Here is a 14,642-nt window from a genome sequence, read left to right on the forward strand (position 1 = left end):
AACAATACTCACCTGCTCAGGTTCCAGATAATGATATTCGTTCCGTTTGGGTTAGCAATGGTCTCCAGCTCTTCTAAGAGCTCTCTCTTACTCTTCAGCAGAGAGTAAGTGGTTATTGCCTTTAGATTTGCCTTTGAATCAGGCGTCTGTACAAGCTGCCGTTAGACATCAGTTAAGGACTCTAATGAAACAACAGTGCAGTGGAAACCTCATGGCAGATACAGTACATGTACAATTTTAAAAAAGTGCACTTTTATTTATAATTATTTGAGCACATAGGGGCAAATTCACTAAGCACCGAACGCTAGCCTTAATTCGCTAGCGTTTGGCATTTTCGTTACTGCGCAAATTCACTAACGAACGCTGGCGTAGTTTCGCTAGTGTTACTTCGCACCCTTACGCCAGGCGAATTTTCGCTAGCGACGTAAGTACGCAAATTCACTAACTTGCGCAGTGTACTGAACGCTACCGTTTACGCTAGACTTCCTTCGCCACCTCAGACCTGGCGAAGCGCAATAGAGTAGATAGGGATTGTTTCAAAAAAAGTCAAAAATTTTTCTAAGCCCCAAAAAACGCTGGCGTGTTTTCTATATTATGTGTGATAGGCTGAAAAAGATCGAAAAATTTTTTGGGGCTCCCCTCCTTCCCCCCTACATTTCCTGACTCATGGCAACTTACCTAGACAGTGGGCACATGTGTAGGGCAAAATAACATTTTTATTTGCTGATTTGAAGGTTTTCTTGGCATTTGTAGTGCTGATACGTATTCCTCCATTGAGATTTGAATTTGGTGCCGTATGCAAATTAGCCTTCGCTAGCGTAACTTTGCTTTACATAGCGAATCAACGCTAGCGCAACTTCGCAATCTTACGCTACCCCTGTGCGCAACTTCGGATTTTAGTGAATTTGCGGAGCGCTGGCGAAACTACGCCTGGCGAAGTGCGGCAAAGCGCGGCGAAGTTGCGCCTGGCGAAACTACGAATGTTAGTGAATTTGCCCCGTAGTGTTCAGTATTGCTTGGCTATTGCATTTTTTTCTGTAACACCTGTAGTCTGAAAAGTTGCTATCAAAAACATAACTTGGCTTGGCTGGGCTACAAGTTGTGTAAAGATAATTATTTGGGCTACAAAGTTCTATTAGCGCAACACTCACTTTATCATGTTTTGGAAAGTGTTTCAGTCTATGGACTTATTTAATTTTAGACCAGGTCAATACTGTCAGTGGAACTAGAAACACCTTGGCAGACAGTAGGGGCAAATGATATAAAATAAAAAAAATCTATTACAATCATAATACTTTTACCACACATGTTTTAAGGTCAAAAAAGAAAATTATGTTATACTGTACTGGCTTATAGTAGCCAAGTCAGTATTTACACTGCCATTAAAGGATATCTTGCTGGTCGAACGATATAATCGGGACCAGGACGTGCTCCGCATTGATCTTCTCCAAGTAAGATTGGGATAACATGCCCACATGCATGCCAGATTTATTTTTGGTGAAGACAATGGCGTCTTTTCCCAGCCGCATGGATCCTGACTTAAACCCATGTCCATAAAGTCCGATGGGAACATGGCCCATTACGTTATCACTGAAACCAAAGCCAAAGGGAAAGGATTACAAAGAGAATTAGAAACACGTCTATGCATATATCGTACATTAGACACTGTAAGGCGGGATACCCAACTTTTTTTTTTACCCATGAGCCACATTCAAATGTGAGGAGCAACAAAGCATGGAAAAAGTTCCTGGGGATACCAAATACGTGCTGTGATATGGACTATATGGACTGGTATCCTACAGGAGACTCTGTTTGGCAGTACCTCTGGTTTTTCTACAACTAAAACTTGCCTCTGAGACTGGAATTCGATATTAAGCACCTGCTTTGAGGCCACTGGGAGCAACATCCAAGGGGTTGGTGAGTAACATGTTGCTCCTGAGCCACTGAGGATCACAGCTGTAAGGCCTCCTTCCTCCCCATACTTGTATGCAGGCCCCGATTTGTGGAGAGGCCACAAAGGCCCAGGCCTAGGGCAGCAAGTTGGTAGGGGCCGCTTGCTGAGTAGCAGTGGGGACGTGCAGCTCCCCAGTGCTCCGATGTGCCTGCTTTCACTAGAGCGATGCAGGCGGCGTTATGACCGCGCGGCCTAGGGGTGCCCAATGCTGAAATCGACCTTGCTTGTATGAAGCTGCTGGTAGGTGAGTACATGTAAGTTTTAACTAAATGTTTTTTTTTTAATGAATCTGCACCTGCTTTCATATAAAGAATTACACATGGACAGGGCCACCATCAGGGGGGGACAAGGGGGGGAGAGTTATACCAGGCCTGGAGGGTAAGGGGGGCCTGGCCGTGGCGCACTTTCTTGATTAGCCGGGCCCCCTGCTTTCAGAGAGCTGACTACTTTGGAAGGGAGGCATCATCTGTCAGTTCCTTTCCCTTATTGGTCACAGAGTTTAAGTCCCGGTTGAGCTACTCAGGGATTGAATAGCTGAGGTTTGAACTTCCCCTCACTGGAAGACGCAGCCACCAATGCTCCCCTCTACCCTTCTGAAGTTGGCAGCTCACTGACAGCAGGTGTGCCCTGCTAATTTAGTAAGTGCAACATGGCAGGCCCCCCTAAAAGACCCCCTTTGTGGTCTCTGTTATTGTATGGGGGGACCCTGGGCACCAATTTTTTTTAAACTTCTGGTTTTTTTGTTTACTGTGGGGGACCTGTGGGTGGGATGTGCAGTGGGCGTTATATGGGGCCCTGTGATTTCTGATGGTGTCCCTGCACATGGATATGGAAGTATACGGCTACTCGGCATAAAAGCATATGCAGATATTGGTTATGCCAATCCTGGTTAAAACCAATGCCTGAGAAAGAGTCAGACTATTTGGTAGCTTATGCAAATTGGTCATCGACCTTAGCAACCAGTCATGCTGCTCCAGACTCCTTTAAATGATAACTACTTACCCGAGCATCGTGTGCAACTTATCCAGAGTCATGCCTTTTCCATTATCTGTAAATGTCAGACATGTTTCGTTTCTGATGATCTTTATGTCAATATGCAGTTCCTTGTCTTCAAGACCATGATTGTAGGCATTATCTAAAAAAAAAGTAATACAGGAAGCAATGTTAAAGGGATACTGTCATGGGAAAAATCTTTTTTTTTCAAAATGAATCAGTTAATAGTGCTGCTCCAGCAGAATTCTGCACTGAAATCCATTTCTCAAAAGAGCAAACAGATTTTTTTATATTCAATTTTGAAATCTGACATGGGGCTAGACATTTTGTCAATTTCCCAGCTGTCCCTGGTCATGTGACTTGTGCCTGCACTTTAGGAGAGAAATGCTTTCTGGCAGGCTGCTGTTTTTCCTTCTCAATGTAACTGAATGTGTCTCAGTGGGACATGGGTTTTTACTATTGAGTGTTGTTCTTAGATCTACCAGGCAGCTGTTATCTTGTGTTAGGGAGCTGTTATCTGGTTACCTTCCCATTGTTCTTTTGTTTGGCTGCTGGGGGGGGGAGGGAGGGGGGTGATATCACTCCAACTTGCAGTACAGCAGTAAAGAGTGATTGAAGTTTATCAGAGCACAAGTCACATGACTTGGGGCAGCTGGGAAATTGACAATATGTCTAGCCCCATGTCATATTTCAAAATTGAATATAAAAAAATCTGTTTGTTCTTTTGAGAAATGGATTTAAGTGCAGAATTCTGCTGGAGCAGCACTATTAACTGATTCATTTTGAAAAAAAAAGTTTTTTCCCATGACAGTATGACCCTTTAATTTTAAGATAAAAGCCTTATCATGAAATGCTGTAACATAATCCAAATATCAAAAGAGGAAAAATATGTATTATTAAGCATAATCCTAACAGACAATGTTTAAAAATTGTAATTCCTGTTGCAGTAGCTTATTAGTTAGCATTGCTGCCCTGTAGCACTGGGGTCAAATGTTTGATTCCAGCAAGGGCACAATCTGCAAAGAATTTCCACTTTTTATCCAGGTACTCTAGTGTCTTCCTACACTTCAAAAACATGCAAGCAGATTAAATGGCTCTGGATAAGACTTTCTGTAATATGTGTAAATGAGATAAGGACCTTAAAGTTCCACTGGGCATTGTCTATTATTAAAAATAATAATACTGTATTTATACCCGAAGCCTACAAAGGGCAGCTTGTGATTATCATGTATTGTTAATGTAATATGTATCTTGTAGTGTATAATGGACTTTATATCTATAAAATACTATTTTAATATTCAGTCTGCTTTACCACCTGTTGCCAAACTCCATATACAGACTAGAATTTGACTGGTTTTGTAGTTGCTGAAAAGAACCGCTCATACACAGGTGATAGTAAATAACGTACAGCCCATGTTATCACAGGAATGAAGTGACACTTACCTATAAGTTCAGCGACTGCGCTGAAAGGCCCCATATGACTTGTGGAGTTGGTGTAAAAGAACTTGGGGTTTGGCTGAAAGAACAGCAAGTCATGAGAAATGCAGACAGATGCAGAATAATTAGCATTGGGTAATCTGATATTCAGTAAAACTTGCAGAAGTAATTGAGGAAAAAAATACAATTAGATTAAATGATATTGTGTCAACCAAAATGACACAAAACTGTATAAATTTCATGGTGATATAATAAAACATAACAACAAACAAGCAATCAGATCTGACTAGTCAAATGCAAATGTTTGCTTAGTGCCCTTGGCAAAGAAGTGGTTCTGCCTGTGTACTGAACGCTTTAGACCCTTTTAGGGATTGTTTGGGTTAACAATTGGATTCAAATTTAGTAGTGTTTACCGCACCAACCTGAACCCAAAGTTGTGGAGATGGCATTAGAATGTTTAATGGCAGGTCATTTTGACTGTTTGGAGCTGCCACTTCACCCCGTGTATGACATGTTGGCTGGTTGAGCTGCCTTTTCATCAATATGTTTTGTGAAGAGGGGCAAACAATGGAGAATTATACATTTACCAGCCAGAGCATTGCACGTATTATACTGTAAATGTATAGAGTTGGGAGCAGCACCTTCCACCAATTGAGAAACAAATAAATGGTGTGCAGGGTCAAGTTGAATATTATATAAATAACCCTTAAGCTGGCCATAGACTCAAAGATCCGTTCATTTGGCAACATCGCCAAACGAGCGGATCTTTCCACGATTTGCCACTAACGGCATGGCTATGTCGGGGGTAATCTGAATGTTCGGCTTTATGGTCGAACAATCGGATTACGGTACGCCAAGGGGCTCCGATGGGTTGTCGGGTAAAAACCAAACCTTCCCGATCGATATCGTGGCCAAATACACGGGCAGATAAGATGTCAAATCGGTCCAAACGACCGCTTTATCTGCCCGTGTATGGCCACCTTTAGAGAGAAGAATGACCTCCAGAGCTGCACCACCCCATTTAGTATTTTATGATTCCCAAGAACAAAATAAAACTTAACATTTAATGGTATCTTTTTAAAATAATCCAAAGTGATAGAAAATCTTAAAATTACAATTAAGAAGGAGCACAATGTAAGCTTTATCTTGCAGTGTAGCCCAGATGCTTATGGATTAATCGTTATCAATATTGAATTGATTATATAAAAAGCAGCCTCAGTGGGATTAACTGCAACCCCCATGCACATTGGTGCAATGAGGACAGACCCTTTACAAACACCCACTCCACCCCCAGGGGCTTGTGCACAGATTAGTGAGAGCGTGTTCGAGGGTGAGAGTTGCAGCCCCTGCCTGATTAAACTACAGCGTCTGTATTACTTCCCCATATGAGTCAATAGTGCTGTAATACCGATGCCCAATCAGCCCAAAACCACCCGCGAGTTCCCCCTCATATCTGTGGAACCAGGATAGCATTACAGAATTTCTCATCTCCTATGAAAGTATGGAAGAGAGTTCCAAAATCACAATAGACAGCACCAGTCTTGAAGATTTGTTTAAAAAAGCCTTTATTGGAACTTCATGGCTTTATCATTGTAAGGAACTTACCCTGGTGGTCTAGCGGCAGCGGGGTCCACGGGTGGACACCCGCTGTGCTGCTTTCTTCCTGTGCCGGCTTCCTTTAGGGCGCACGCGCGGCGCGCGTACATTATTTAAAGGCGCATGCGCGCTGGCGTGTGGCGTCAGTGCGCATTGGCGCGAAATTCAAAAGTATAAGAGGGGAATTTGGTTTTTAGCAAATTGCCCGTTGTAGGTTCAAATTAGTTTGTTCCTGAGTGCTATTGCTTTATTCCTTATATCTCTGCCGTGTTTGACCCTTGCCTGCCTGATTTACTCGCTGATCTCTCTAATCCTGACCCTGCTAGCCTGTGACTATTCTGACATCTCCAATCCTGACCTCTGCCTGTCCATTGACCATTCTACGTTTTCTCCATCCTGATTTTGGCCTGTCTGACTTCTCTACTGCTTGGGCTGGCCCGGCCTGCCTGTTCCTGTGGCTTCCTATCTTCCAACATCCTTGTAAGACAGTCGTGTCCCATTGCCTGCCAGAACTTATGCTTTGCACCTCTCGTTAAGTCCAGGTGGCATCTGAGTACGCCGAGGGCTCCTCCCGAGGCCAAAGGCGGTCACTTAACTGGTGAAGTCGAGCCAAGACCAGGGTGCTTGGCATCTGTTCTGGTGTAGGGTGCCGACCGTGACAATCATCTGAACAAACGCAACAACGTTTCAAGCCGCATGGCCCTTTGTCAAGTTAATGTTTCACACATGGTTACACATTTTTATATTACCTTGTATAGCGCCATCTTGTGGCTCAATCCTTAAACACATCACAAACTACAGATCACAAAAAATTGCTTTAAACATGCTAAATTTTGTTTTGTCGGTGGAGTCTCCTTCTCCATATCTATGCTGCTATTTTCTTGTTCAAAAATCTGTAATATTAAAAACATAAATAAAAATCCAGTTAAAAACATACTTAGCGGAATATAGAGTGTAAGTCGTATTCACGATTTAGGCCATGGGGTTCCGTGGTTTCTAAGCAACGTATCCACCATGCTTCTTTCTTTAATAGTTCCTTATTTCTATCCCCTCCCCGCCGGAGTTTGGGCACATTATCCACAACTTGGAACTTTAATTGTTGGACCCCATGACCTTTTTCCACAAAGTGGCTTGCAACAGCCTGATCTATTTTCTTTAACCTTATGGCGGACTTATGTTCCCGTATCCTATCTCGTATCATGCGGGTGGTCTGTCCTACATATAAATACCCGCAAGGGCATTTCACAATATACACTACAAAAGTTGATGTACAAGTGTAATATCCCCTGATCTTGATGGGGTTGCCCTTACGTGGATGATACACAGTATCACGCTTTTGACAGTTGGAACAACAGTTACAGGAAAGGCACGGGAAAGTCCCATTATTTTTTGGGCGTAATACACCTTGCCTCATTTGTTTGCCCCCTAGGTCCGATCTCACCAGCATAGAACCAAGGGTTCTATTTTTCTTGTATGACATAAGGGGTAAAGGATTCCACAGACGGTATCCCCTCCTTAAGCAAACTCCAGTGTCTATTGATAATTTTAGCCACATCTTTACTTAAAGATGTATATTTAGAGATAAATGGAACCCTCTTAGTTTTATTTTTATTAGGTTTGTCCTGATATTTACACACCTTTCGGTCCCCCTCAATTTCTTTCCGTTGCTGTTTTAATAAGGGCATCGGATACCCTCTCTGAACAAATTTATCCTGCATCTCCTCTAAACGTTCACTCTGTCTATCTTTGTTGGAAACAATACTTTTTACCCGTAGGAATTGCGATTTTGGCAATGACCTTTTTGTTGAGACAGGGTGGAATGACTCATAATGAAGGAGTGTATTCTTATCAGTTGGCTTCACAAAAAGGTCTATTTCCAATATCCCGTCCTGATTTAATACCATCGTATCTAAAAAGGCTATTTTTCTTTCATCAGCGTGTAGTGTGAATTTGATATGGGGTAACGCCAAATTAATTTGTTGGTGAAAGTCTTTAAGGGTACATAGTGGCCCCATCCATATAGCGAACACGTCCTCGATGAATCTTAACCATAACTTACAATGTTGCAAAAACAACTCATTTACATACACATGCTTGGTTTCAAAATTGTTCATAAATATGTTCGCATAGGACGGGGCCACATTAGACCCCATAGCTGTGCCTTTGATCTGTACAAAGAACTCATCTTGGAATAAGAAATAATTGTTATGTAGTATTAGCTCGAGACATCGAATCAAAAATTTTTTTTGAGATGCATCCAAACTCTCATCGTGTCTCAGCTCGATGCGGACTGCCTCTACACCCCCATCATGTGGGATGGAGGTGTAGACGCTCCCCACATCGAAAGTTACCAACAAGAAATTGTTCGGTAAATCTGGCACCATTTGCAATTTTGATAAAAAATCATTTGTATCCTTTAAAAAGGATCTGTGGTTAGGTACATACATCTTAATCACCTGGTCTACAAAGATAGAAAAGGGAGACAGTATGGAGTTTATACAAGAAACAATCGGACGGCCTGGTGGATTATCCAGATGGCTGTTGCAAGCCACTTTGTGGAAAAAGGTCATGGGGTCCAACAATTAAAGTTCCAAGTTGTGGATAATGTGCCCAAACTCTGGCGGGGAGGGGATAGAAATAAGGTACTATTATAGAAAGAAGCATGGTGGATACGTTGCTTAGAAACCACGGAACCCCATGGCCTAAATCGTGAATACGACTTACACTCTATATTCCGCTAAGTATGTTTTTAACTGGATTTTTATTTATGTTTTTAATATTACAGATTTTTGAACAAGAAAATAGCAGCATAGATATGGAGAAGGAGGCTCCACCGACAAAACAAAATTTAGTATGTTTAAAGCAATTTTTTGTGATCTGTAGTTTGTGATGTGTTTAAGGATTGAGCCACAAGATGGCGCTATACAAGGTAATATAAAAATGTGTAACCATGTGTGAAACATTAACTTGACAAAGGGCCATGCGGCTTGAAACGTTGTTGCGTTTGTTCAGATGATAAAGCCATGAAGTTCCAAAAAAGGCTTTTTTAAACAAATCTTCAAGACTGGTGCTGTCTATTGTGATTTTGGGATATTGAAGCTGGTGGAAGTGGACACCAATTGACGTGCACCTGGGCGCTACATCTAAAAATCAAAGTGGTGAGTGCTGGCTGACTATTCGTATATGGAAGAGAGTTCCAGCAAGTGGGTACACAACATGTTTCAGATCAAAACTCTTTTTAAGTTGACACGCACAGACACTGACAGATACATACACACACCTCTCAAACGCTGCAGACTCAGACACTTCAAAACTACACTACATAACATTCAAGCACAGGATACATAGTAGATAACAGATAAGTACTACTATAGTTTATATAAACAAGCTGCTGTGTAGCCATGGGGGCAGCCATTCAAGCACAGGATACACAGTAGATAACAGATAAGTACTACTATAGTTTATATAAACAAGCTGCTGTGTAGCCATGGGGGCAGCCATTCAAGCACAGGATACACAGTAGATAACAGATAAGTACTACTATAGTTTATATAAACAAGCTGCTGTGTAGCCATGGGCAGTCATTCAAGCACAGGATACACAGTAGATAACAGATAAGTACTACTATAGTTTATATAAACAAGCTGCTGTGTAGCCATGGGGGCAGTCATTCAAGCACAGGATACACAGTAGATAACAGATAAGTACTACTATAGTTTATATAAACAAGCTACTGTGTAGCCATGGGGGCAGCCATTCAAGCACAGGATACACAGTAGATAACAGATAAGTACTACTATAGTTTATATAAACAAGCTGCTGTGTAGCCATGGGGGCAGCCATTCAAGCACAGGATACACAGTAGATAACAGATAAGTACTACTATAGTTTATATAAACAAGCTGCTGTGAAGCCATGGAGGCAGCCATTCAAGCACAGGATACACAGTAGATAACAGATAAGTACTACTATAGTTTATATAAACAAGCTGCTGTGTAGCCATGGGGGCAGTCATTCAAGCACAGGATACACAGTAGATAACAGATAAGTACTACTATAGTTTATATAAACAAGCTACTGTGTAGCCATGGGGGCAGCCATTCAAGCACAGGATACACAGTAGATAACAGATAAGTACTACTATAGTTTATATAAACAAGCTACTGTGTAGCCATGGGGGCAGCCATTCAAGCACAGGATACACAGTAGATAACAGATAAGTACTACTATAGTTTATATAAACAAGCTGCTGTGTAGCCATGGGGGGCAGCCATTCAAGCACAGGATACACAGTAGATAACAGATAAGTACTACTATAGTTTATATAAACAAGCTGCTGTGTAGCCATGGGGGCAGCCATTCAAGCACAGGATACACAGTAGATAACAGATAAGTACTACTATAGTTTATATAAACAAGCTGCTGTGTAGCCATGGGGGCAGCCATTCAAGCACAGGATACACAGTAGATAACAGATAAGTACTACTATAGTTTATATAAACAAGCTGCTGTGTAGCCATGGGGGCAGCCATTCAAGCACAGGATACACAGTAGATAACAGATAAGTACTACTATAGTTTATATAAACAAGCTGCTGTGTAGCCATGGGGGCAGCCATTCAAGCACAGGATACACAGTAGATAACAGATAAGTACTACTATAGTTTATATAAACAAGCTGCTGTGTAGCCATGGGGGCAGCCATTCAAGCACAGGATACACAGTAGATAACAGATGTACAATGTATAAACTGCAGTAATTCTGAGCAGTGTAGACGAGGAGCAGCTTTTGAAACCACACTTTTGTTCCCCAATGCCTAGGAAATGACTAGAAGCTTGAAAGAAATGGTCCCTAGGGCACAATCACTCAGGGGCCCCTAGGCAGCAGCAGATATGTAGAAACTACATGTCTGTTGCTGTCTGTACTTTCCAGAACCCCAGCATCACCCACCCACCAGATCTGCGTTAATGACTGCCTCCTCCTCTCCCTGAGTCCCTTCAGCCTCCTATTTACATAACTGCACTTTGCCTACCCCAGGTAAGTTTCGCATATACACACAAACACCCACTTTTTACACTAATACACACTTATATTTCACACAGTCACAGAACTCGCACACGTGCACACAACAGACAGTTTGCCACAGCCGCAGTAGGTTTTCTACAGCAGTAACCCCAATAAACCTTACCCCAGAAGTGCCGTCTGCCTGTTGAGTTTTGGTAAGTGTATACATACATGTTGTGAATAGCATATTCACTAACCACACTGTGCAATGCCTTTTGCATTATGGCCTCTCTGGACCACTTAGACATAGGCCTATGACTAAGTGCCCCAGAGAGGAATGACATGCGTAAGACTTTTTTGACAAATGTAATTTTTGTACACAGCATCGGCATTACCCTGCAAAGTTCGGTAAAGAAAGGAATCAACCTGTGATCCTTGCATTCTTTTCTTTTGCTCGTGACATCCAGGTTAGAGGAGAGTGGTCTGTGATGAGCACAAAATAAGAGCCCAGTGAAATTCCTGCTCAATTAGACCACAAGGTATTTATCTCTCCGCACAAGACTGAACCTAAACCTAAGCATTGGTTTGTACACCAAACTTCTTTTTGAAATCCGGAGTGACCAGCTGAAACAAAGTTGTTCTTGGAATGCCTTCTCTGGCTCAGCACCCCACTTTATCATTGTGGACCCTTTCCCCTTTGTCAGGTTTGTTAAAGAGGCAGCCAGTGTGAGAGTCTAGTCTTTGATTGCCTCTACTTTGTTTACTTAAGGCATTATGACAACCCACACTATAGTATAACCAAGATAATGGGTTTCTTCCAGACCTATGGCATAGGCCTGCTTCTCTAAAGTAATTTAGTACAGCCTGCACTCTACGGAGGTGACTGCCAATCCCTATTAAAAATCACCACATCATCCAAACATGTAGATGCACAGTGCTGATGAGGACTAAGAATATAGTCCATCATCCTTTGGAATGTTGCTGGATCTCCTTACAGCCCAAGCGTCATTCATACATACTGGAAGAGCACCTGCAGAGTAGAAAACACCATTTTCTCCTTAGCTAATTATGTCGATGGCACCTGCAAATACAACCTACTCAGGTCAAAAGTTATGTGGATTTGCATGGCTCACCCATCTTCTCAAGATCTCAGAAAGCAGTACACAGTGACCCTTTCCACTATTTGAGGAGCTTAGAGGATCTCTGGGTGCAGAAGCTTTTTCACAAGATGAATTAAGTCATAATAACCGGAAATTTGGATCCTAAATTTACCAGGAGCAGCTTTTTGCCACCCCTGGAAACTTTTGGGGACCTGCCGCCTGGCAGAACCGACCCCTGCATACATTCTGGCACAGGGTGACCTTTCTCGCTAGTCCACTTGTGCATCCACTGAGCTGCATGGCCAAAGTGTCAACAAGACATTGGAGTATCTCCACAAAGTAGGCCTTTTGAGAGTCATCAGCCAGAAAAGGCACTATGAACCCTGCCCACTGGACCTTGGGTAGACATCCTACTCAGCAGTCCTTTCAAAAGTGTGTAAGAATGTCTTATGTGGCATCATCTTTTCGAAAAAACACAACTGTCCCTAATAGGGCCATCCATGCTGTGGGCCACACTTAATACCTAGGCAGCCAACTACTGTACATCAGGATTTGTCGGTCAGTCTCAGCAACCTCAGCTAGCAGTGCCAGTTGGGTATTCAAAACCATTGTCAGGGTTGCCAGCTGACCTCCAGCTTTCAAATGGGGGTCACTGACCCCATCTGAAAAACAAATCCTCTGTAAGGCTACACGTATTGTTATTGCTACATTTTATTACTCATCTTTCTATTCAGTCCTCTCCTATTCCTATTCCAGTCTCTAATTCTGATCAATGAATGCTTGCTAGGGTAATTTGGACCCTAGCAACCAGATTACTGAAACTGCAAACTGGAGAGCTGCTGAATAAAAAGTAAAAATAAAACACAAATAATGAAAAATGAAAACCAATTGCAGATTGTCTCAGAATACCCCCCCCTCTACATCCCCCTCTATATCATGCTAAAAGTTAATTCAAAGGTGAACAAACCCTTTAAGTGGTACTGTATTAGTGCTGATGGTGAGCTGCCATTTAAAATTTACACTGTCCGTACTGTATATCCTCCAGCAGCTGGCAGTTTGAGCAGTTTGAGCAGTTTGAGTAGTTCCTTGAAGACAAATCAAAACCAAAGCCAAGTGAGGTGCCAAATAAACAGCCGGCCCCTCCTCTTCTGTCAAGTCAGCTCTAATGATCAGCCACACGTAAAAACACTGAAACGAAACTTAAAGGAAGAGCAAGGGCTGCTATACATTACTATAGGACAGGGAACTTTCTATTCAGTGACACAGGGACACAAAAGGGCTCATTTATCAATACTGGGCAAATTTGCCCATGGGCAATTACCTATAGCAACCAATCAATGATTAGATTTTTGAAACCAGCTGCAAGTAGAACAATGAATGCAGCAATCTGATTGGTTGCCATGGGTTATTGCCCATGGGCAAATATGCCCAGGGTTGATAAATGAGCTCCAATGTCAGTTAATTTACTGTATGAGACCTGTTTTATTTAGCCCCAAAATCAGGCACAAGACCGTTCAGCACTCCAAACTGTAGGGCTACAATAAGCATTGAAACTACCTTAAAATACCAATTACTAAAATACCAGACATGGTCAGGGTTGGTATCCTGGCATTTTAAATACAATAAGCCTCTCACAGGCCCAATAAATAGTGACTGTCTATGGCACCTTACAGCAGCCCCTCTGGCATTTGCCTAAAACCACAGATGGGCATTACACTGTCAGTTTTTTACCAATAAATTTGCAGTTTCACCAATCTGGTTGCTAAGGTCCAAAATACCCTAGAAACCACACACCGATTCAAATAAGAGACTGGAATATGAATAGGAGAGGCCTGAACAGAAAGATGAGTGATAAAAAGCAGCAATAACAATACATGTGTAGCCTTACAGAGCATTTGTTTTTCAAATGGGGGTCAGTAAAAGATAAAGTTGAAAGCTGAAGAGTCGGAAGAAGAAGGCAAACAATTCAACAACTATAAAAAATAAATAATGAAGGCCAATTGAAAAGTTGCCAAGAATTGACCATACTATAACATACTTAAAGGTAAAGATGAACCACCCCTTTAAAGCCATTAGCTTGGCTCTTCTCCTTTCCCCATTCTAGGCACCCATAACCCTTTCCACTCACCTCGCTCAAACGAGTCCTGTTGTTTTTATCCGCTGCCATCCTCTCTAATAATGATCAGAACCCCTCACAGAAGCCCACATTACCCACATTACCCAAACCACCTTTCTGAGTGGAGCCTCACAGCCTTAAAAAACTAATTGTGACCCTCCCCTACTTCCTGTTTTCAGGCTTATAATTTATGTGGTTATAATAAAACTACTCCCCGCCTGCCCAGCTGCTGTTAGTGCCACAGACTTACAGTCAGATATAATATGCAAATAGCTCATTTGAATATGCATATAAAACCCATTCTCCAACCCAGAACTTGCTAGAGGCCTATGATTAAGGGAGATAATCCCAAAACGCGTTAGGTGTTTTACCAGCAGTCTGCTACAATAAAGCCTTTTTCCAGAAGTGCCGTCCAACAATTGAGTTTGTCTGGCGAAGTGGCG

General features: G+C 42.1%; 1 protein-coding gene across 1 annotated transcript in view; it reads right to left on the reverse strand.

Moving 5' to 3' along the window:
* Window positions 1-14,396, reverse strand: part of LOC108707865 (MORC family CW-type zinc finger protein 3) — a 34,357-nt gene extending 19,961 nt beyond the window's left edge. The window contains exons 1-5 of the mRNA XM_018245915.2: window positions 14,212-14,396; window positions 4,391-4,463; window positions 2,957-3,089; window positions 1,394-1,590; window positions 13-160 (exon numbers count right to left, since the gene is read on the reverse strand). Of these exons, the coding sequence (XP_018101404.2) occupies window positions 13-160; window positions 1,394-1,590; window positions 2,957-3,089; window positions 4,391-4,463; window positions 14,212-14,250 (590 nt within the window). The 5' untranslated portion in view covers window positions 14,251-14,396. The remainder of the gene's footprint in view (window positions 1-12; window positions 161-1,393; window positions 1,591-2,956; window positions 3,090-4,390; window positions 4,464-14,211) is intronic.
* Between the last annotated feature and the right edge of the window lie 246 nt (window positions 14,397-14,642).

Source organism: Xenopus laevis, chromosome 2L (genome assembly GCF_017654675.1).
Source record: "Xenopus laevis strain J_2021 chromosome 2L, Xenopus_laevis_v10.1, whole genome shotgun sequence".
NCBI classification, from domain to species: domain Eukaryota; kingdom Metazoa; phylum Chordata; class Amphibia; order Anura; family Pipidae; genus Xenopus; species Xenopus laevis.